The sequence below is a fragment of the Montipora capricornis genome, chromosome 6, assembly GCF_036669925.1.
Source record: "Montipora capricornis isolate CH-2021 chromosome 6, ASM3666992v2, whole genome shotgun sequence".
In the NCBI taxonomy this organism is placed as follows: domain Eukaryota; kingdom Metazoa; phylum Cnidaria; class Anthozoa; order Scleractinia; family Acroporidae; genus Montipora; species Montipora capricornis.
The window spans coordinates 69,706,583-69,717,020 of NC_090888.1; the positions used below are offsets into that span (position 1 = coordinate 69,706,583).

The 10,438-nt window shown below is 39.7% G+C and overlaps 2 protein-coding genes across 2 annotated transcripts in view; one reads left to right on the forward strand and one right to left on the reverse strand.

Annotated features, from left to right (window-relative positions):
- Positions 1-274: 274 nt before the first annotated feature.
- On the forward strand, positions 275-3,724 carry LOC138053056 (globin-like). Its single transcript, XM_068899746.1, has 3 exons — positions 275-516; positions 2,763-2,979; positions 3,447-3,724. The coding sequence occupies exons 1-3, from the start codon at positions 335-337 to the stop codon at positions 3,588-3,590; spliced, it is 543 nt and encodes a 180-aa protein (XP_068755847.1). The 5' UTR covers positions 275-334; the 3' UTR covers positions 3,591-3,724.
- Positions 3,725-7,236: 3,512 nt separating this feature from the next.
- Positions 7,237-10,438, reverse strand: part of LOC138053055 (protein OSCP1-like) — an 18,008-nt gene continuing 14,806 nt past the window's right edge. The window contains exons 12-13 of the mRNA XM_068899745.1: positions 9,924-9,987; positions 7,237-7,558 (exon numbers count right to left, since the gene is read on the reverse strand). Of these exons, the coding sequence (XP_068755846.1) occupies positions 7,515-7,558; positions 9,924-9,987 (108 nt within the window). The 3' untranslated portion in view covers positions 7,237-7,514. The remainder of the gene's footprint in view (positions 7,559-9,923; positions 9,988-10,438) is intronic.

A 10,438-nucleotide genomic window follows, 5' to 3' on the forward strand; every position in this document is an offset into this window, starting at 1 on the left:
GGCCTGTCGTAAGCCGTTGTCGCATGCGACAAAGTCGTACCGTGTAAATCGGGCCTAAGAGTCCTCAAGAAAGACTGAAAGAAACTATGTTTTGAACGCTTTTAATTAAAATTCGATTCTAGTTTGTTTTGTTTGATTATCGGCAATAATTAACCAATCGTGAATGCTTAAGGGAAAACGTTCAACAGTGGCAAATATGTAAGATATATGTCGGTCAGAACTTATCACCTGCTTGAATTTTTAATAAGCTAAGCATTAGGCTGAAGCCGTCTAATGGCAAGTATCCCTTCAATTGAACCGTGTTCACGAATTGCCTGCGGGCATCAGCGTAAAAATGGGTTGCAGCAACTCTCACGTTTCTGGAAACACCGTGGCTATCGCCGCAAATCCTGACTCGCTCGGATCCACAGGGGAAACGATTATTCCTTTGTCGACTGAGCAAAAAACAATAGTACGAGAGACGTGGAAGGTCATTGAACCCAACAAAAAAGACTTCGGAGTAAATGTTTATGTAAGGTAAGCCATTTTATTTAATTGTGAGCGCACTATTCAACCTGATGTTGGCGAATGTTTTCATACATTCGACTTTTTGGAACTACAATTGTAGAAATCACGGTTAAGTTGACTAGTTTTTTTCAGAATCGTTGTCAGATTTGTCTACCCGTGAAAAATCTGATGCTGAGATATCAATAGCTGCACTGGTCAGCTAAGCCATAACCATCTTTGAATAATTTCCCTTTAAAAGTTGTTGCCTTTGTTAACTCATTTTCAAGTTATGATGGAATTGGTTATAAACTGGTGAAGGCTAAAATAAATTATCGCGAGGAGAGATCTCCGTTGGAAAAGCAATTTAATTTTTCTTGTTTTAGAACGATGCACTTTTTTGCGCCGGACAAAACTAATTTGGAAATGAAATGTACAAGAGAACAAGCTTTTGATGTAATGACAATGGTTGCGGTCACACTTGGGAGAAACACAGTATAACACTTGTGTTGACACTTCTGTAGTGTCAACTCACTGGTGTTTTGAATCCCTAGGGAAACAGTGAACAATGGAACTTGAATTAACACTAGCGTTAACTCTCCGAATGCGACCGCAACCATAATGTCAGGAAGCGAATTACTGTCATGACAAAAATAGCCTACTGAAACATTAATCATGAAATAAATACTGAAGAGACAACGCCATCATAATTGTCCTGATGCATTTTTCACTTATTACGCAGATAGTCAATCGTTCATTTAAATTGGCCATTTATATATCACACAAGACAAAGAAAGCGTTCGTCTGAACGACTTTAGGCAATTTGTTACAATGTGACTTTAACTGACTTTGTCACTTTATTCGTCCTGAAAAAAACGAGCGATCGAGAGAAGCATTAACTTATAAATCGTTTGATGCCGTCTCTCTCACCCGTCTTTATACTGGACAATTACGTAACGAACTAAAAGACACATTAAAATAAATAAGCCAGTATCAAAAAAACAATAATACTCTTTGTTTGTCCCTCTAAAATTTTGCATTACCATTGTTTTTATTTTCTCTTGGGACTTACAATGGTCCCAAGAGAAATTGGAAACAATACTTACGCAAAATTTTGGAAGTACGAACAAAGATTATTATCGTATTTTTGATACTGGCTAATTGACTCGCCTGACGTCCGCATTACGTAACGTTTAAAAAACGAGCAGCAGTGTTTTATCGGGTCTAAAAAAGCTTAAAAGCACGAGGCATAGCTACGCCTCGTGTTTTTAGACCCGATAAAACACGTGCTGCGAGTTTTTTTAACGGCTTCAAAAACATTCCACAAAAGCGTGGGACGTAAAAGAACCCATCCAATCGCCTCGCTTGACGTCCGCAGCACGTAACGTTTAAAAAAAAGAGCAGCAGCCTCGTGTTTTTATACCCGATAAAACACGTGCTGCGAGTTTTTTTTTAACGGCTTCAAAAACATTCCACAAAAGCGTGTCCCGCGGGAGTTCCCTGTGTTGTGGTCTGTCTTCCCGGCCGTGGTATATTGATCAAGGTTGGGAGGGTAAATTCTCGGAGATACCTGCTACACAAAGCTATTATATTCTAAGCTATTCTAAAATCCGAGGGTAAATAAACATATGATATATATGATATGATATACGACCAGTCCGGCCTGCTCGTTATCATATATTAGCAGAAACCCATAAGGGTTGAAACGTGTAACGGCCTTTTGTGTGCTGGGAAACAAGCTTCTGAATATTTACTTTGCTAAGTACCATACTTGGAACAACAAAAGCAAGGGGTTTCCAAATATGATACTTAGCACTGAAACATTCAACCAATCAGTTCGCACTGAATCTTCGGAGGCTGTGAACGCACGTTACACGTTTCAACCCTTATGAGTTTCTGATATTGGTCTATTTGAGGATCGCTTAGTCGCCGCCTGCATACTGAGTTTTCTCGCTCTCTCTCCCTTAGCAGTGCGAAATTTCGCGTGTAGGCTTACATAAAAGGTTTAACTTACGGACGGAAGGTCGTACGATAACGTAATAACCAAAAATGGGTTACCGATGGGTTACCATATTTCTTAACCATGGTGCACCGCGTGCGTGATCCCTGCTTAAAGACAAATTAATAAAGAAATCTCCAAAGTCGTCCAGAAGTACGACTTATGCACCTCTAGTATAACAACGGCCTTTGATCACAAACTATGCGGGAAAATCATATTTACAAAACCAGTGACGCCAGGCACTGTTGATGTATTATATGCTATTTCTTCTTTTCTTAAGATTTCTGACAGAGTACCCCACATTTAAATCATTGTTTCCTGAATTTAAAGACATCCCATTGCATAAAGTAAACAAGAGAAATGTTCACGTCAAGCGACTGGTGGCAGCCCTTGAAAAAACTGTCTCTTCCCTAGACGATGTGGAGACCTTTTCACGATATTTATTTGAGCTTGGGAGAAGGCACGCCGATCTGAGGATTAAACCAACCAAGTCTCAGGTAAGCAGGACGGACATTCCAGTAACACATTAAACTGCTAACAGGAAGCAGCCATCCGCACGGAAACTAGGGCGAGAAAAATTGGGCCGAAGGAAATCTGGAACGGGGACACCAATACAATTAGAGAATCGGGTTTCATATTGAACCCGTTGGAAGCTGGAAGCCGAGAACGGTGGATGACACCGATAAAACAAAAGGAATTAAAACTTGATATTGCATGATGCCATCTGACATATTCAATAATCCACAGTGAGGTCAGGTGTCTGGGGACTAAAACTGTTCGAAACCAGGAAGCCCATCAAATGGAACATTTATGTACACTTATTCCTTGGGTCAACCCTTTCCCGAGTACATTTATTTTTAGAACAGCTTTTTCCCGCGAGAAGTGTCATATTTCCACAGTGAAACGCGAAAGTGAAAGTGAACTGACGTGTTTTAAAAGTTCTAATTCATGTATTTAACCACAGTTCAGAAAGTTAAAGTTGGCAGTCTTGGACAGCATGAAGGAATTCTTGCCATCCATTTGGAGTTCCGAAGCCGAGGACTGCTGGGGACTACTTTTTGATGTCGTGGCTTCCATCATGTTGACGGGAATCAACTCGAAAGGATAAAGCACAAATGAACATGCGCTGTGATTGCGGCCGTATGACCGTCGCGTCATAAAAACCAACACTGGCACTCTAGTCATGAAGTAAATTAAAGTAAACTTTCGGTTCATGTCTACGGACCCACATAAGGGACACACATCATTTTTATTTTGCTGCCACTTCTACTGTTACTTTCAGTGCCACTTTTAGTGCTACTTTTAGTGCCACTTTTAGTGCCACTTTTAGTGCTACTTTTAGTGCCACTTTTAGTGTTAATTTTAGTGTTACTTTTAGTGCCACTTTTAATCATCCGTATCGCGGGCTCTTCGACTCATCGTGGAGTCAGGGAAGGAAAAACTCGTGGCGACGTTTCGAAGGTATTTGAAAGAATTTGACAGACCTGCACGGTCTCCCTTTTGTGGGTTTGTGGTTGCAGATAATCCTGAAGCCTTCAATTCACAGTTTTGCTTTAACGAGCATGTCCTTGAGAGATTTACCTCTCTTAATATGATATTAAAGAAGGTTTTCTTGAATATGTTAGCCAGAAATTGCTGGTTTTGAATAAAACTCCAGTTACGCGTCAGGATTTCTTGAAGATTTGACACTGCTGTGTTGTATGTTGTAACAAATGGTAGAATTTTCTCGATGATTTTGACTTTTTGTTTAAGTGCCGACTGTCTTCCAGAAAAATTGACCTCAGATAGAGTTTTCTCGATAAAATGCTTAGGGCAGTCTCGCTCTTCAAGGCGGGCTTTGAATCGAGATAGAGCTGTTTTTGAGGAGTTTGTACCGAGGAGCCTAATAGCTTATCATTTGATAACACCCTTCTTGTCACCGGGCGGGTGACAAGTGATTAAATGCGTGTAGTTGGAAGGTTTCAGTCGGCTTGTAGTAGGTTTGTATTACTTCGTCTCGAGCAAGAGCCGCGTTGCCTCTGATTGCCAGTGAATAATTTGGAACCACTGCCTTTGAAGTTGTAAAAATAGCTGCCAATAGAACTGTTAAGGAAATCTTCATACTTAAATTCGTATAAAGTTGCCGTCAAAGTGAAAGTGAACCAGACCAGAACCAAAGTGCAACCAAGACGATGCACTCGGTGAGCCTGCGATACATACCTGAAAGTGACACTAAAAGTAGCACCAAAAGTAGCACTAAAAGTGGCACTAAAAGTGGCACTAAAAGTGGCAGCAAATAAAAATGATGTGTGTCCCTTATGGGGCTCCGTACATGTCAGTCTTTCGTGCTTCAATCTCACAAAGGAGAAAAAGAATGGACCAACCTAGCTTCGTTGGCAGTCTTCCTCACGCGAAATCGAAGGTGACGTCACTGTCACGCTGTTCGAGAATTCGGAATTTGAGCAACGTTAACCGCTATTGCAACTCTACGAAGCAAGAATATTATTGGTTGAAGGAGAAAAGTAGTCGTGCTGCTTGCACGGAACGTGTTTTAGTTTATTTCTTTCACGTCCTCCGCAAAACAACGTGAAATGATCATGTTAGGTTAGGAACAATTTAGATTGGTCAATCAACGAGGGCTTTATCCTTAATACGAGATCCTATTGGCTAGTTCATTGCTTGGTTTCGATTTTAAAAAATTGGTGGATGGCTGACTCAGCTTACTCGCGTTTCGCTTTTGTTGACGAAGAGATGATAAGTTGAAAACTGCCATCGAAAATGAAAATACTAGGAAAAGTTCAAATTTGTCGCTTTCCGTTTTTAAGAAATGGGCGGCAGTAAAAAAAATTGACGATTCTTTGAATTTTAACTCATTGAACGGCTTGTAAAATTTGGCCCTATATATTATAAACAAGTTTTCAAAGTGTTGAAATTGCCCTACCCCTAACCCCATTTTTTATCAAAACTTTTAAAAGTCCGTGAAATTAAACCTTACTTTTACGATGAACCCGTGCGATTACTTGTAAAAATATAACTTTGCGCTATAGTAAGAAGTTCACGATTATTCCTCTAGTTCACGTCGTACAATGTAGGTTAAGTATCTTATGACTGGATCAGTGAAGTGAAGAAAATGAACGATTGTGATTTGCTCTCTTTAAGAGCATGCAAATCCTAAGGACGCGCGAGCACTCTTAACTCTTTTAAACGGTTTTTAATATTTTAATACTTTCTATGTAGAAATTTTATAATTAGAAATTTAATTTTACATAGTTGTACGTGAAAAATTCGATGGCGCAGGAGACCATTATAGGGATAACCTCAAGGTCTTCCTATTTCAAATTTTACTGTAAACTTTTTTTTACTGTTTATTTGAAATAAATTATTATTGTTATTATTATTATTATTATTATTATTACGTCAAGCGAATGATTCGATTAACTGCCTTAACTTGAGGGACAAGAAGACTAATCTCATAAACAATTATAGGTTTCGTGTCTACTACTCGAAAACTCTTGCTCTACAGAAAGTACTGAAATTACTTGATCGATTACACAAGCTATTGTAGTTTCTTCTAAAAGGCACCACAAGTAATGTGTCAATCAATCCCAGCTGCGCACTTTCCCTCCGCTCCATCCTGGGATAATACCGGGAATTGGCCATTTTTTAAAGGCAACTTAAACCCGTACGGAGGGGATAGCTTGGGGTGCCAAATTTCCCCCCACCCCACCCCTCCCCTCTGTAGGAACGAAAGTAGAGGGCAAGGACAACGAACGTCAGAAAAAACATATTAAAGAGGGATAAAAGCGTGCTGCACGCGTGTTGCATCTATAGTTTAAGAGATGTAACTGTCATCTAAAAAATCAACAAAAAATCGCGGAAAGACAATATTTGAAGATTTTGATAAAAAAAACGATTCAGTGAATCTTATTCTCTCCAGGTGATCTGGTGACGTAATTCGGAGGACTGGGGAGAAAAACTTTAACGCCGTATCCCACAACCGTGCGCTGCCTTATTTTCGAATTCAACATGGCAGAGGTGAGGTTAGATCTCGTCGAGTCTACTTGAATCACACGGTTCATTCAGTAACAGGAAATGTGGTAGTCACAGAATGGTCTGTTGAGTTTTGCAGGCGATGGAAATACTGCAGGGAGTTTGGAAACAACACCTAAAGCCGGGCGCGGTTGTGGGATAAGGCGTTAAAATTTTTCTTCCCAGTCCTCCGAATTACGTTATTGGATCACCTGGCTGACTTTACATCAATAGGTCATCATCTTGCCAGCTCACCTACACAATAACCCACTGCCCACGTTGTCCGAAAACGATGTAAACGGTAATGGAACACTTAAGGTTGTGACAATTTATATTATACGTGGCATCGTTTTCGCTTAACCTCTAAGCAATAATGAAGACATTCAATAGAAACAAAGTTACCTTCAAACCTCACCCCCCAACCCCACCCTCCCAAAAAAAAAAAAAAAAAAGGTTTGAAGAATCCTTGAAGAGCTAGCTTTTGCACCAAACTCGTCCTCCTTCCCACAAAAATCGTTCATTTTGCTTTTTGAATAGACAGATAAAGCGCATGTCAAAGGCTTACTGGCAGCCCAGGATAGGAAAATGCCTGATGTCCAGATTTCCGGGACAACCCTCGGGAATGGAAAGGCGTGCAAATACCCTGCAGTTGCCCAGGAAAGGAGGGATTAACGCAGCAGTAATTGACTCAAAGATCTAAGTTAGGAGTATAGTCCCCCTCTATGCACAAACGTAATTAGGGGTGGTATTTGAGAATGACATGTAATGAATGTTAAATTTTACATCCGTTATTGTGAGATTTTAAATTTGCTAAAGAATTCCCTAAATTAAATATGATAAATAAAATTATAGCTAGAACTTCATAAGCATTTTTTCTCTTCTGAGACACAAACAAAAGGCTGAAAAATGTTGAAAAGTATACTGGATTCTACGATCAAGGAAAGCGAAGGATAAATAAATTGCAGGAGGATCTATTTACAAACGATAATTCCACAGTAATCTTCTTGCGAAAGAAAAGGACATATTAAGCTTGATCCATCAAGTCCAACAAATCATCGCCTTTTTCACCTGGGAGAAACGAAAGTTAAGAAGTCGTGGTGAGTGGCTAAAAGTCCATTTACCGGAGCAGTGGAATTCAAGTGGAAATAGACCATTTTACAGTTGTAGCTAAGTTACCTGGCCTAAGAATGCAAGCGATGCTGCCGGTGACCCTGTTTTGATACAAACCTTCATGCTTTTGTCATGTTTATAAGGACTAATTAGCATTACAACAACACAATTTACATGATAAAAGCAGTCGGGGCTGTATCAATGCAAGGTCACCGGCAGCCTCGCAGCCATTCACAGGCTTGGTCGCTGCGCAAACAACTGTAAAATGGCCTATTGAGGACAAAATTTTCTCCGCTCTTTTAATGTTCGAGGTTGTTAGGCCTAATAGGATTTAAAAGGTCCGTAAAATTTTAGAAAAGCTATTAAGGGCCCACTGACGTATTTTTTTGGGTGTGTTGCTAAGGATGTAATAGTTAAGTAGTTTGAGACAATTTGGCATTATTTTGGTCAGTTTCCAACTTTTGTAAGCCAATGACCCTAAATATGACGTCATCATACCACGCCCATGGTCACGTGACCAATAACAGAAAACTCTAAATTTGTCTCCGTGCTACGCAATTTTGGTATTTAATCGATGGTTTGATAATTTGTATTCGTTTTTGCATCCAGCCAAGCATGGTTTTCTTTTTATTTTGAAAAATGTTCTTTTTAAAGACATAAACGATACTGAAATACCCATAACTTTTCCAAAAAAGATGATTTTAAAAAATCAATGCTTAGCTATATTCAGTATTTGGGGGTGAAACGTTCCATGTAAAAAAAATTATAATTCAATTTAAAACCGCCGGAAATTTAGCTTTTTTCTCAAACCGGAAGTCAGTTCGTTTACGCATGCGCAGTTGATCTGGGAAGGAGCGGGAGGAAGGGCGAGGAAAAACGTTCGATGGAAACAACAGTTTGTTCGGTGACTTTTGCTTATGAGTGGGTTTTCTTGTCAGCTCATGATATGATGACGTCAGTTACCGGAAGTAACATTTCACTTCCTTAGCAAAGCGCGAAAAATCCGTCTGTGGGCCCTTAAAGAGTCGGGTTACACGGAGATGCAGTACTGGCGAAGGGCTTTCGCTTCTGTCCTGTGTGTGGAGGGAGTGTGGCCCCGTGGTTGGGACGCTTGCCTTGAGATCTGGAGACCTGTTCTGACCAATCGTTGAATAGGCCATTTCCAAGTGCGAAGGTTTGTGATGGTAATTAGTTCTACTTTACATAAGAATGACTACTAATTTTCATAACAAAAACTTCGCACTTAGCCTCGCTTTGAAGAGGAGCCAGGCAAGAACTCGGAAATGGCCTATTTATTCCTGGTAGTCCCTGGTTCGACCACAAGCGCCCCAATCTCAGTGTGAGGATGGCCTACAAGAGTATAAAGATTTGTATGGGAATCGCCATAAAACGCTTGAGAGGATAATTATATGAAAAGATTCTCAATTACAAAGCCTAAGGGTAACCCTATTGCCAATTTTCCAGATCCGACGCGATTTGAGCCATCTTACAATTTCTCGGTTGTCAGCGGTTACAATAAAATCCCAAGGGCATTTTACCCACAATGGCAATAAGGTTAGGCTTTTTAATTGAGAACTTTTTCATATAATTATCTTCTTAAGCCTTTTATCGGGATTCTCATACAAATCCTTATGAAAATTTTGAAGGCCATCCTCACACTGAGCTTGGGGTGTCTGTGGTTCAATTTCTCGGCCGCACTTGCAAATAGCCAACTGGTTTGCCTCCGGCCAGTTGGGATTCTTAACAGTGGCTGATTGTGTTTCAATGGCCCTGAAAAGCCCCTATGGGAAGTGGTCAATTAAGTATGTATTGTATTTATTATCCAACTGTATTAGTTATTGTACAAAAAACGCATGAAACGAGTACAAATATTCCACGATATTGTACAGTTAGTTATTTGTATACTTAGTCATTGTACAGTAGAGAACCGGTTTCACTAGTTTCGTTGCTGACGTTGCCCCGCACGCACAAATCTCTCACACGTTCTCGGTTCTTTACAGTTCATTTGCTAAAAATTTAGTGCCAAAAGTTGGATAATAAATAGCTTATTAGACGTTTTGGTGTGTAGTACTCGTTGTTTGTATTTTGACGAGCCCGCTAGGGCGAGTCAAAATACACCACAACTCGTAAAAATACTCCGCGATACTACACACCAAAACATCTAATAAGATATATGTATTGCTGCACGTCGCCTGTGAAAAGCCCGGGTAAACGCAAGAAGCCAAGTCCCCTTTTGGTAGCTACTTTCTATTCTTCTTCAACTGTAAACCTTTTGTTTGCTGCAACAATGAATGATCATGCAAATTAACTGACTGCAACTTACGGTCATCGCTTTCTTCGATCGAAAATTCATCCATTAAATTTGTCAGTTCCTTCCGCTGAGCTTTCTAAGGGTGAGAAAAAAAAATTGTTAGAGTCAAGAGGAAAAGCAATATTAATTTACATAGATAAACATCGAAGCTGCAAGAAACTCCAGTAAGGTGCATCGTATGAGGTCCCATGCTTTTTGAGTCAAATCAAGGAGTCAATGAGTCATGAGTCAATGACACTCACAGTCAATATAGCAATAATTTATTGATTAAGCCTAAGCCCTCATTTCAGTGATTCTGAAATTTTAGCTTTCATTTTATGGTTTGGTTAAAGTGCCCCTGTGACCAAAAAATCAATTCATATTTTTCTTTGGATTTCAAAACTATGTTAACAAAACACTAAGTGACCCACGTTTTAAGCCTTGATTTCAAAAAGACACCTCCTTATTTTAACTGTAATTTTCCTATTTAATGGTCCGCCATTACTAACATTATGTTCTTGAGAGAGCTGGATCGAGGAGAAAATGAC

Bases quoted from the DNA above. Each gene is read 5' to 3' on its own strand.
- LOC138053056 (XM_068899746.1), top strand. From the start codon at position 335: ATGGGTTGCAGCAACTCTCACGTTTCTGGAAACACCGTGGCTATCGCC. The intron at 517-2,762 runs GTAAGCCATTTT...TCTTTTCTTAAG, and splicing joins GGAGTAAATGTTTATGTAAG to ATTTCTGACAGAGTACCCCA. The intron at 2,980-3,446 runs GTAAGCAGGACG...ATTTAACCACAG, and splicing joins TTAAACCAACCAAGTCTCAG to TTCAGAAAGTTAAAGTTGGC.